A 13666-nucleotide genomic window follows, 5' to 3' on the forward strand; every position below is an offset into this window, starting at 1 on the left:
AGTGTCTTTTTAGTATTCTGTCACTAAATGCAGATCTGGATTAACACTATTTTTTTTTTTTGATTGACAGTAAATTGTAATCAAATGCAAATTGTGCTGAAAGTTACACAACGAAGATACAGAATTACCATTTCTAAACCTACTTATGCGATAATGCGATGTTCATTGTTGCTTGTTCACAACTGAATACACTCCGAAGGGATATTGTATAACATTTAAGTAAACAGGATTACTATACTGTACCACTCCCTGCAGGATTTAAAGGTTACAGAGTGAAGATGCACAATCTGACCTGCACTGTGTCAATACCTGATATAACAGGCAGGAAGTGGCAGTACCTCATAACTAGTGACTGAACACAGCTCAAGGTCATCTACTGTCTAGCCACAATTCATACACAGCGCCCCATGTGTGCAAACATGCTACATCCTTGGACAAGAACAAATCTTTCAGACTATTTAGTGAAGATTTCAATATTGATGAATATCACACAGTACTGTTTGGAATCTATCCACTTGCAATTTTGTATAATCAAGGTCACTGTAACAAATGAAGAGTATCATCATTGCGGGCAATGGATCAAACCTCTCCTTCTCTGGAGTTGATGCAGGCTCTTCCAACAATGCAAAACCCTTACAATATCATGTTCAAGCAGCTTGCTCCACATTCCACATCCAGTGACTATACTCCTGTGGTTAGTCATTATTCAAGGCTAAGGATGACAATGTGATCCAGGTATCACTCCCTAGCCAAGGGGTAGTATTGAATCAGATTACTATATCATATCCTATACACAGACAAAGAAAGAGGTGAAATCAATAAATAATTCCCTGGAAGCCCTACAAACCTGCTGTGTGGAAGAATAAATTTTATGTAGATACCAGTATCGGTATCTTTCAGTATTGTCACACTTCATATATTTAGCAAGTCTAAATTTTTGCGGATTGGGACTTCCTGAAAATTTCATAAGCTCAGCTAGGTTAAATTCACAACTGCAGAGTACAAAAACAAATGGAGATTTGTATGCACGCACATACAGATCATAGGCCTTGTACATTCATGTCAGGATCAGAGCAAATATTTTGGTGTGTTGCTAAATCTGCAGATAGCATCTGACTCACGAAATTCATGAAAATTAAAACCTTGCGAAATGTATGACGTATACAGTAATAAGTCACTGCAATGTACACATTGTACATCAGTATGTCATAACTCTGCTGAGATATTTCAGTTCCATGTTACAAGTACCTCTTTACTTCTAGTGATCTTTACAAATATACTCATTTTACTGAGTACAAAGAAAGCATACTGTTGAGAAAAGCTGTGGTATTCAAGAATTCTATCATATAACAGTAATGGCTCTAGAAATGGCAATGCACAAGAGTCTTCATGCTTCCTCAACAGACAGGCACTTTGATTGATAGGGCATTAAGGTCCATGAGAGAGTATGGTATTCCACAACCCTGTACAACATACTTCATGAAGGTACATGTACTTTATTACGTGCATTTGTGTTTCATGAATGGACCATTTTTTAAAGACATGGGAAGTGCAGTCTTACTAAAGGGAATTTCCCACATCGACACAAATGGACACAAAGAAAAGTTTTGTCAAATGTCTTGTGTTGTGAATTACATCAGTATGAACAATGGGCACTTCTGCACGTCAATACAATACAGTGTGTCTATACATATGATTGTAGTGCCAGTGCTCATGATGAAGTACATGTAATATCAAGTTCCACCATAAAACAAAATCCCTTTCAATAATTCAATGAGCTTTGCTATCTGCAAAACCTTCTCAAATGCAACATCCTCCTGATGGATATATTACATGTATACTTCACCACTTTTGGACAGGTACATGTACATGTTAATGGGACTTGTTATATAGAGTTAGGAAGCTAGGTGTCAATACACATTTGTAAAATACAAGTCTATGACTATTTAAATACATAACTTTGAGAGGTGGTATAGTCACTATAATGCTCAAATTTGTCTGCATTTTGCAAATTATTGCAGTTTTGTTTCTAGCAGTACTTGAAGAGCAGAAAAAGTAAGTACGGACAATCTGTGCCTATATATTTCAAGGCAACCTTGTATTTTCATGCAACATGTACAAACATACAATGCTGTGCCTGATCAGTAGATTTTGACTGTTGTTGTTGTTGTTGTTGTTGTTAATGATGTTGTTGTTGTTGTTGTTGTTGTTGTTGTTGTTGTTGTTGTTGTTGTTGCTGTTGTTGCTGTTGCTGTTGTTGTTGTTGTTGTTGTTGTTAATCTGTCAGTTTCTAGCCAAGATGTTATCTCCTCAATTTTGGAACTGCTTTTCCTTTCTGTGGTTTACAGGGAAAGGACAAATCAGTATCATGACATGGCCCACTATACTTTTGAAGTATGATAGTTTCGACATGTCAATTCCAGTAAATGACATGAAAGTGATCGTATACATGCGGCAAGTACGGTTTTTGGAACTTCCTTTTCCCCTCCCTGTCTGTCAATCTATCTATCTATCTCCCTATCTGAAAAACAACACACACACACACACATATTGTACATACAAACTCTCTCACACACAATTACCCTCCAATCTTCACAGCTCAACTAGTATTAGGTTATTCTGATATAATCTGTGTGCCAAACATGCTCCTGGCAATGACACTGCGCCCCAGTGTTTTTCCCATATCAGCTGGTGAGTCATAACTTTCCACCTATGTGATCATGGGGTTCCACCTTTTTCTGCTTCGCAAAGAGACAAACACCACAACAGTGAATATTCTGCCTCTAACCCTCTATGGTGTGCTGAATATCACAGCTGGCAGAGGTGAGCTTTACACTGCTATGGCATTATTATACCCCATGGGTGTAGGCATTAATTTATCACTCCCACTGGCCACCAATTTACTTTTCTGGCAACTTTTATTATTTCTTCAGTGTCAATGAACTTTCCCAACATGGCATGCTTGACAGATTTCTGGTTTACTGGATAAAAACACCAAATCTTGTTAGCTAAACAAACCAATTGTCTCAAATGTGTGATTCATACAACATTGTCATTTCAAAATACAATTTACAAGCCATACAGTTTTACTAACCACAGTGTACATGTGTTTTCATTATAATAATTATTGTAAAGTTATGGGATTCTAAAGAGGGTAACTAGCAAAGTATCGATGATGAAGAGAAAATTTGAGACAAACAAACAAGCACAACAATGGTACAAGTACGAGCATGATCAAACCAAGGTTTGCATAAAAAAGCTTAACTATGCTTGATAATCAATTAAACCATGATCAGTGGATATACTTAGAAATGAGTGCAAATTTGATTTCACTTGTACGTGTTTGACCTGCTGGTCATGGTTGTGTAATAAGTCATACAAAATATTTTTATGCGATTTCTCATTTGTCTGAAATTTCTCTGAATGCTGCTTAATTTTAAGCTTAAAACCCCACTTCTCATTCTGAAGATGATTTGAGATTACAGACTCTTACTGCACAATGCCTTATAAATCAATGTATTGCATAATCCTGTTCTAACTGAAAAATGTTGCTTCCTGATTATTTGAATTAATGAGAATCATGAGCAGCAGGATGCATCATAACATGAAGCTCATTTGTCACAGGGTATCAAAAAGAAAATAACATTTCAATGCCACTCTCATTGAAAAAACAGTGCACATTTGGGTCCCGATCACGGTCGCGTCTTTTCGATACAGCGTTCTCACTGCAAAAATTTAGAAACTTTTTGAGTTGCGATGATATGCAAAGAGCTGACCTGTGCAGGTACGTGTACATGAATGGTATATTCTACTACGTCACAATGCCCATTAAATTCATAGCCATAGCTGGTAAAACTAGAAAGGAGTTACACATGCAGTGCACTGTGGGATATAGGCCTACACTGTAAATTTCACAATTTTTGGCAGTCACCATTCTTCTCACTGTATAACTTCACGTCTATTTACACCCTAAAAAATGTTGAAATTTGGGTTACGATCTCGATTGCGACAAGAATAATGTGTTATTTTGAATGTAATGAAAACTGTAGGTATTTTAATTATTTCTTCTTTTTTTTAAGCCACTTGCTAAATTACATGGGCAATTAATAGGATAAGAGCTCAATCAACTGAATAGAATTAGCAAGTGCCCATTCATATTAGTAGCTCTGGGTATTAAGCAAAGCAGGCATGCTGGCTGGTGGGTTTACAACAACCTGCAGCATACTGTGTGTACTTTCTGTACTATTGTACTTGTTACAATGACCTCACTGCTATGATTGTAGTACACTCAGTTTCATTTCACTAGCTTATTTCAGCATTAGATTAAGTCAGCCGAGTTGATTGTACATGGATATTGACTGACAAAACATTTCAGATATCTCATAATTCAATGTCACAGAGAGCACTAAACTGGTCTGTAGTCTGTGAACTCCATACTAGAGCAAACAGTGAAACATCATCGTTCAAAGGATGAATCTTCCACATGGTGTAGCTCTGTGCACTGTTATACCTTGACCCCATCAAATATTATCAAGCCATTTCCTCCACTGAAAATGCTTACAGGAAATCTGTTCTTGGAATGATGGAGTTAATTTTCCATACAACTGAAACGCTTTGCTACGTTGCCTCCCAGTCCCTGAGGTTAAGGTCATAACTTAAGCTCAGTTTTTCTTTCCCTTTCGTTCTCTCTATCTCCTTCCCTTCAAACCAATTTACAGTGTAGGTGGCAATGTCATCCTTGCCCGTGGTCTTCAGAATATCACTCCACTGTGACACCTGGCAATAAATCTAAAGAACAATGGTCTCTCCTCATATAATGATAATACCAGAAATTACTCACTTCCATTTTCCAAGCTTGAACTACATTCTGTCCACATCTTTCTTTGTTGTTTGTTACCCACGCCGATGAAAATCGGCAGGGGGTTATGTAAAGGGTTCCGTATGTTTGTTTGTTTGTTTGTTTGTTTGTTTGTTTGTTTGTTTGTTACCCACGCCGATGAAAATCGGCAGGGGGTTATGTAAAGGGTTCCGTATGTTTGTTTGTTTGTTTGTTTGTTTGTTTGTTTTTTTGTTTTTTTTTTGTTTGTTTGTTTGTTTGTTTGTTTGTTTGTTTGTTTGTATGTTTGTTTGTTTGTTTGTTTGTTTGTTTGTTTGTTTGTGTACAAGATAACAAGAGAACGGGTAAACGGATTTGCACGAAATGTTCAGGGAATGTTTGGATAATGACAGGAAAGAATCGATTAGATTTTGGTGATAATCGGTTGACCCTTGCAAATTCTGTGTGACCTTGAAGTTTTGACCCCATGGTATAGTGACCATTCCGAAAATTTCCCGTTTCTCACTTTGCGATTTTCCGCTACCATACGAAGACATAAACTCCCCAACGATCCGACTTCGCTGCTCAAATGTTCGTAAGAATTCCGAAATTTACGTTTAGGCCTATTTGAGGGACTATGTCCTTCTAGATTTATGAAAGTTCGTTCTCCGTCATCACAAACTGGCCCGTATTTTGATGATTTTTCAAATCAACATTGATTGTTTTTTTCGTTGGAGGAGCATTTTGCTCGGTCGCAGTCACACTGCACGATATGCGCGCTCAATGTCAATGCGTGTGCAAGGCCGCTGAAAATGCATCGCGCTCTACACTGTTGGTGCAAAATTGCACCGGGGACGTTGCGGCGCTCGTTGGTGGGCTAATACTGGTGCAGTAGACATTTGCATTCAACCCTTGCATTGAATAATTCCCGTAGACACTAATCATAGGGGTAATTGCCTAGGGGGTACGTAAATTTTGTTTTTCTTTTTTGCTTTTGTGGATACCATCAAAGATCGTACACTCATACGACCTTTGATATTTGATGATTTTTCAAATTAACATTTATTGTTTTTTTCGTTGGAGGAGCATTTTGCTCGGTCGCAGTCACACTGCACGATATGCGTGCTCAATGTCAATGCGTGTGCAAGGCCGCTGAAAATGCATCGCGCTCTACACTGTTGGTGCAAAATTGCACCGGGGACGTTGCGGCGCTCGTTGGTGGCCGAATACTGGTGCAGTAGACATTTGCATTCAACCCTTGCATTGAATAATTCCCGTAGACACTAATCATAGGGGTAATTGCCTAGGGGGTACGTAAATTTTGTTTTTCTTTTTTGCTTTTGTGGATACCATCAAAGATCGTACACTCATACGACCTTTGATATCATCACACTCTCGGCTTGCTATAATCAAAATATCCCGCAAGAAAACGGCGTATTTCTCGATTTTTAGCGCTTTTTCCGCGACCCGTCGCGTAGACAATACTCTTAAAACTGGACTTAATTCGCGCGCGCTTGGAAAAGTTCCGATTCTGCACTTTTGACGGTGGAATTTGGGATTTTCGATGGATTTTTGGAGGAGACTTAAGGACTTTCCTGTACGTGAATGAGTGTTAATACCGTATGTGTAATTATGTGATTTGCGTGTGATGTGACTGTAGAACCAAAGATCGTACACTTCAGTGTACGATCTTTGGTAGAACTCACTGGCTGGTGATAAAGCACACTGGCAATTAAGTGGCCGAATTCTGGTAGATGACCGAATGCACATTATGTTTACCCCGACTTTGTACTTAGGCGTGGGTCTGCCGCCTTTGACGGCCCCTCTCTAGTTTGTTTGTGTGTTTGTTTGTTTGTTTGTTTGTTTGTTTGTGTACAAGATAACAAGAGAACGGGTAAACGGATTTGCACGAAATGTTCAGGGGATGTCTGGATAATGACAGGAAAGAATCGATTAGATTTTGGTGATAATCGGTTGACCCTTGCAAATTCTGTGCGACCTTTAAGTTTTGACCCCATGGTATAGTGACCATTCCGAAAATTTCCCGTTTCTCACTTTGCGATTTTCCGCTACCATACGAAAACATAAACTCCCAAACGATCGGACTTCGCTGCTCAAATGTTCGTAACAATTCCGAAATTTACGTTTAGGCCTATTTGAAGGACTATGTCCTTCTGGATTTATGAAAGTTCGGGCACTCCGTCGTCACAAACTGGCCCGTATTTTGATGATTTTTCAAATTAAAATTGATCGTTTTTTTCGTTGGAGGAGCATTTGCTCGGTCGCAGTCACACTGCACGATATGCGCGCTCAATGTCAATGCGTGTGCAAGGCCGCTGAAAATGCATCGCGCTCTACCCTGTTGGTGCAAAATAGCATCGGGGACGTTGCGGCGCTCGTTGGTGACCGAATACTGGTGCAGTAGACATTTGCATTTAACCCTTGCATTGAATAATTCCCGTAGACACTAATCATAGGGGTAATTGCCTAGGGGGTACTTAAATTTTGTTTTTCTTTTGCGCTTTTGTGGATACCATCAAAGATCGTACACTCATACGACCTTTGATATCAACACACTCTTGGCTTGCTATAAGCAAAATATCCCGCAAGAAAACGGCGTATTTCTCGATTTTTAGCGCTTTTTCGGCGACCCGTCGCGTAGACAATACTCTTAAAACTGGACTTAATTCGCGCGCGCTTGGAAAAGTTCCGAATCTGCACTTTTGACGGTGGAATTTGGGATTTTCGATGGATTTTTGGAGGAGACTAAAGGACTTTCCTGTGGTGAATGAGTGTTACCGTATGTGAAATGATGTGATTTGCGTGTGATGTGACTGTAGAACCAAAGATCGTACACTTCAGTGTACGATCTTTGGTAGAACGCACTGGCTGGTGATAAAGGACACTGGCAATTAAGTGACCGAATTCTGGTAGATGACCGAATGCACAGTATGTTTACCCCGACTTTGTACAAGGCGTGGGTCTGCCGCCTTTGACGGCCCCTCTCTAGTTGTTTTTGTCTTGGGTGGGCATTCATGTTGAATGACTGCTTATCAAAATGGGTTCGCATGCTGGTAATATTGTTTTCAAAGGACCTCATGACTAATGAGCCCTAGTTGTAACACAGAGAACGTCGCTCTTCTTGAGGACACAAAAAAGCTGCAACAACGCAATTGACACCAACCTCTGATTCTTCCCAATTTCACCTTTCTCTTTATTTTTTTCTTCACTTCCTGCATTTCCTTTTCCTTTTAATGCACCAACTCTTCTGACAATATCACCACGTTAAATTTACCACAGGATTACATAATGCCAAATGGAGATCCAAAATTTGTCTAACACATGTTCAAAACTTTTATGGTAAGTGCACAAGTGATATGCATACAGTACGCCAGTGTATCAACCACACTATTGTGCTGATGTGTATGATTCATACAGATGGCTACTTCATGCTTTCTGAATGTTGGCCTGATGTGGTTTGAATGGCTTGGCACACCAGTGTAGAATATCACAGACTAGGAACAGCCAAAATGGAAGTGGGACTGTGCCGGTGGGTAACACACTGGCTGGCATTACCCATGTACTGGTAACCTGCACAATATTGTACATGGAAGTGAGACAGGAAAAACATGTTTTATCAATGTGCCTTTTATGGGTGAAGATCGATGTTGCATGAATATTCATCCCACATCCCATATTGTCTTTCAGAAATTGTAGCAAAACAACTCCATGATGTAATGCTGATTGGATCATGAGCCTGTCATACTTTACATTGAAGCCAACAATTTGACTCCAGCTAATGTCAGCCTATTATTTCTTTGCACCTTCACAAAATTTCACCAAATATTTTTCATTCACATAACCCTTTATTGTGTCACATCAAAACACTAATTTGCAAGACAAAAAACAGTGCTCAACATATTTTTCAAGCTATACTGTATGACAAGCAACTATGGTTTGAGGCACATGATGTGAGCTAAAATTCCCACATTCCAATTGGGACACATGCCTGTCACATTTCGCCTTCGCACTAAGTTTCAAGAAAATCCTTTTGATTCATGTCGCATTATCATGTACAGTAATACTGTAAAACCAGAAATGTTTGCATTTATCGTAAATTCACAAATCTTGCGAGGGCCAAGATTAAAATGCATACAAAAGTTCTTGTCTACGCTATTGTACATGCATTGACTGCCAGTGGCAATTCACGAAAATTTCATGCCATGAAAAAGGCCGCCGGCTCCAATTTGTGAAAAATTTCAGGCCACAAAATGTTTTGTTTTACAGTAGTATACATGATGCAAATGAAAAATAGGCATCCACACAAAGGGACAGCAATCTTTGTTCTTGGTACCAGTAACACAGATACAGAAACAAAATAGACGATAATTGTTCAAAGAACATTTCATGAACCATAAGCACAATTTATTGTGTACTTAGATCAAAGATCTCAATGATAGCTTCTCATGTACTGTAAAACCCGTTCTTTTCCCAAGGGTTAAATTTTTACAAATTTTGTGAATTACTGTGGGCCATGAATTAATTAACATTACATTTACAGACACACATGTGTAGTGCACTTAAACAGCCTTGGTGTAAAATCACAACAACATAGATCTTGCGAAAATGTCTGTGACCTCCTAATTTGCAAAAATATTTGTACGTGAAAATAACAGCTTTTGCAGTATGTGGTTGATGATACAGGTATCTAGCTGAAGCAGCTAACTTTGTAAGAGTATGTGACAGGCACTACAGCAACAACCAATAATCAATGTCATGATAAATGTGTGCTGTGATGAAACCAAGATTTGCATACTGAAAATAACACACTGTTGCTGTGCTTAGCTCCCAAAGATTCCTAACCCAAAGGCCCAAATTCATGAGGGTGGTTTGAATCTATACTATGGTTTATGCACATTTCTTCTGCATAAATACGATTGACAGAGTGCGTACGCCAACAGAAGTCCAGTAACAAACGCACGTTGATATGGGCATGTCAAAGGTACACCTATTTCACGCTTATTTAAACCATGGTCTGAGTTTAAACCACCTTCCTGAATTCGGGCTAAAGTGTCTTTGGTGAATATACACAACTCGTCCTGTCATATTACATCACTTTGGCTGCGTTTATCATTTTCCCCTGTTTAAACGGCTTTCAAAAGCCATTTCCAAAGCCCTTCTGAAAGCCGTTTCCAAAGCCCTTTAGAAACGGCTTCCAAAAAAGTTGCGTTTATCTACTCTTCACGAACACGATAACTGGCCTGTCACTGCACAGCTGCATTGCGCACTTCGACCCGAGGAGAAGAGGTCATATAAGGCGTGTATGCTTCGTAACTGCAGTAGAAAGTCGTTTCAAAACAGCTTTGCGTTTATCTCGCTTCAAAAGGCTTTAACAAACAGGTTTCTGAAAACCCGTTTAGGAAACCTGTTTCAGAAAGCACAAATTTGCAGCTTTCGAAAAGGCTTTCCGAAAGGGCTTTCAAAACAGCTTTGCGTTTATCAACGCGTAAAAATTCCTTGAAAGCTGTTTGAGAAAACCTGTTTCTGCCGAGAAAAAGAGTTGATAAACACACCCTTTGTCACCCTCCTTTGGAAATAAGTTAGTGACATTCTGCTGGTGTAAACTCTATGCAAGCTACTCTTTGCATGCCATTAGGAGGTCAAAAGTTCCATTTCAATTAGATGCATTCAGGAATCTCTGCAGTTAATTCCTTTATTTTTGTCTCCTTTTCATCAATAGTACTGTTTAATACAGTTATGAATTATGAGAACACAAGCGGCTTTTCCATTACTAAATGCTGTAACAATGTACTGTGTATGTACAATGTACGTATCAGTTTAGAAGTACATTATATGTACATGCTATTACAAGGTCATAACTCTTTATGTCTTTCTATGTTTCAAACATTTAAATCATTTACTGGTACAGTATACAAAATACTGCACTTGTCTGAAAAATTATGAGAACACAAGTGATGTTCAATAAACAGTCTGGATGAACTTCTCTGGTGTCAAATCAAAGTTGATTATATCACCGTTATTATTCTTAACGCAATGATGATGTCAACTTTACCGACAGCTACTGCAGCTCCCCCCCCCCCCCCATGAGCCATTACCTTTATCGCTCTACCATGAAAAGTGATATGACACCCACCCTATTCCACTTCACACTTCTCTTCCTTATCTCCCTGATTTAATACACTCTATCATGCCTAGATTGATGCAGAACTCCATTTCCACTCTTCTGGTTGTAAAAAGCGGAAGCAGTTATCAATACACACTTTTAGTACCATTGAGGTTTAACATTAGGAAGGATCTGTACATGTATTGTCGATGGAATGTTTAAATGAAAAACTCCTGGTTACCTCACGACATGTTTTATGATGAGCAGGGCGGATACATTGCTTGCTACATGTCGAATTAGAGGGGTGAACAACATTGATACAATGTACATTCTGTAAAGTGTATTCCGGGCAGTCAACCCATGTGTGGCCTCATAACCTCACTATTCTTGGAATCACTAATTATAATGGAGCACTACATGGAATGAATGTAATAACTGACAGAACAAGACAGAGAGAGAGAGATAGAGAATTCATGCACAGAGTACTTATGAATTGTTTGTGTAGTATTGCTGGCATCCATTTTGCATCGGGAGAAAATGACATGAAAAATGTGAGAACCACATTTCTTTATGTGGGCTGTATATTCCAGCTCTAGAGTGCTACAAATTGTTATCTGCAAATGCAGGAATAAAAGCTGACATGCAATAAACAAATACTGATCCTTTGCAGAATATCACAAAGATATGATGATATACATAAATCCCCTATTCACTGAATAAGATGCCATGGATTTGCTACGTCTACATACTGAGAAATCCAAGAGGCAGAAAGATAAAGTTTATAACAAAAGTCAGAATTTCAAGATCTTTTGACAGTGTAATGCATATCCATTTATAAAATACCAGATACATTGTAAGTTTCCAACATGAATAAAACCAAGCATACTTCCCACTGAGCACAATATGAGCATCGCTTAATTTTCTGGTCTATGTGACCTCTTTCTTCCAAATTCACAGATTAAACTCCCACAAACAGCAAGCTGTTATTATTCATATGACTAAATCACATCAGTAAGAAGTGACTGGGTGCAAGTTCTTATGCAAGTATGATAACATAAAATTATGTATCTGTTTTCTAACAATACTACAATTCTGAGAATAAAAGGTTTGCTGTTGGGCTCTTGTTGTTATGACTGACAAACCTTGGGGAAGCCAAACATATTCTTTTGTAGTTGTCAGCAAACATGGTTTGACAGGGATACATATGCAACAGATGAAAGTCCCTTTTGTTATAAACCATTCCCATGTGCAAGATAAAAAATATATATAATAGATTCACATGCATCAATGACCATATGATTCACTGGACAGGCTTGGGAGCACTGCCTATCAAAACACAAAGTCAATACATGATGCCATGTAATTGCATTAGTTGAGTAGCATAAGATGTGTTTGAAATAATATCCTTGATAAAAACATTGGAGTCAGGTACTGTAAAAGTGGTTTCTTTCGCGGTGGTTTTATTTTCGCGCTTTTCGCACTTTGGGGTTGCACCGCGAATTTAACATCACGCGAAAATGTTTTGAAGAGTCGCGAGAAATTAACCACGCAAGGAAATGTTTTGAACTCGCCACTTGATACAATGCTATTGCAAACATGCACACACGAAGGTTCCGCGCATTGAGTGTATTGATGGTCAACACACACACAGCGATACCGCGTAATGTAGGTACAAGCATGTTATAAAGTATTCGAGAGATGGGATTTCCGGTAAGCCTGCATTTAATTTTAATTTCTATTCAATAAATAAAAGAATAATTGGATTATAGTTTTGGTTTTTATGTGCAAAATAAAACAGTTTTTGCCGACTGTGAATTCACAGATTTTGCCGACCGCGAATTTAAACACACGCGAAAAAGTCAGCACCGATGGAAACCGCGAAAGTATCTGTACGCGAAAGAAACCACTTTTACAGTATACTCTTCACGTAATATGTTGTATGTCTTCACTTTTGTGCAACATCGAAGACACCAGTTACTTGTTAATGGCGGATGGGCAAACAAGTCCTATCAAGAGAGTCTCAAGTGTAAATATCCCAGTAATTTTTTCCTTACTTTGTTTGTCTATCAAAATGGACCGTGTCTTCTTTCTCCTATGTATTTGGAGGAGGTAGCTCAGGGTTCTTGTTGTTTTAATGCTGTTGTTTTTGATGGCTCTGCATGTGCTACTCTAAACCCCTAAGGAAAAATCAATATTTAATCATATTTCTCTTCAATATACATCATGAAGAAATACTGCTTCCTTTCCTGTACTGTTTTTTCTTCAAGCACATTTTGCAGTCAACAATATCATGTTCCACTCTTTTTCTTTGAAAAGAGACTGTCTGGAATCAAGACTTTAAAAATGCATAACAAAAAGAACAAGGCTGTTTTGATACTCACCTCCTGTTCCTAACACCTTCAACAGCTCAAAGTTCTCACGTCCCACTTTCTCTGCATGTCCTGTTAGATTAGCTGCATTTGGATAGAAAACAAAATGATACCATTCACACTCAAGTCAGTGCCTTCCCATTATCACTCACTCTACCATGCTGCTAGCTGGCAAGCGATTTAGTTTGTGGTTCACTCAAAACCAGGGAATCCCACCTCATACTGGGGGGTGGTTGCTATCAAAATGAAAGGTCACTAGGATTTTCATGACGTTGCCTTGCTGTAAACAAGTTGTGAGTCCTGCACTTGGTTGTCTTGTACACGGTATGATGGACCTGGCGCACAAAGCAGAAATAC

The 13666-nt window shown here is 38.7% G+C and overlaps 1 protein-coding gene across 1 annotated transcript in view; it reads right to left on the minus strand.

Moving 5' to 3' along the window:
- The window catches only part of LOC139710475 (ribosomal protein S6 kinase alpha-5-like), an 82987-nt gene that overhangs the window by 55494 nt on the left and 13827 nt on the right, over positions 1–13666 (minus strand). Inside the window, 1 exon segment of the mRNA XM_071622391.1 lies at positions 13322–13393. Coding sequence (XP_071478492.1) covers positions 13322–13393 — 72 coding nt within the window.

This window comes from Diadema antillarum, unplaced genomic scaffold (genome assembly GCF_040938485.1).
Source record: "Diadema antillarum isolate AM-2024a unplaced genomic scaffold, OU_Dant_1.0 seq00001536_RagTag, whole genome shotgun sequence".
In the NCBI taxonomy this organism is placed as follows: Eukaryota; Metazoa; Echinodermata; class Echinoidea; order Diadematoida; family Diadematidae; genus Diadema; species Diadema antillarum.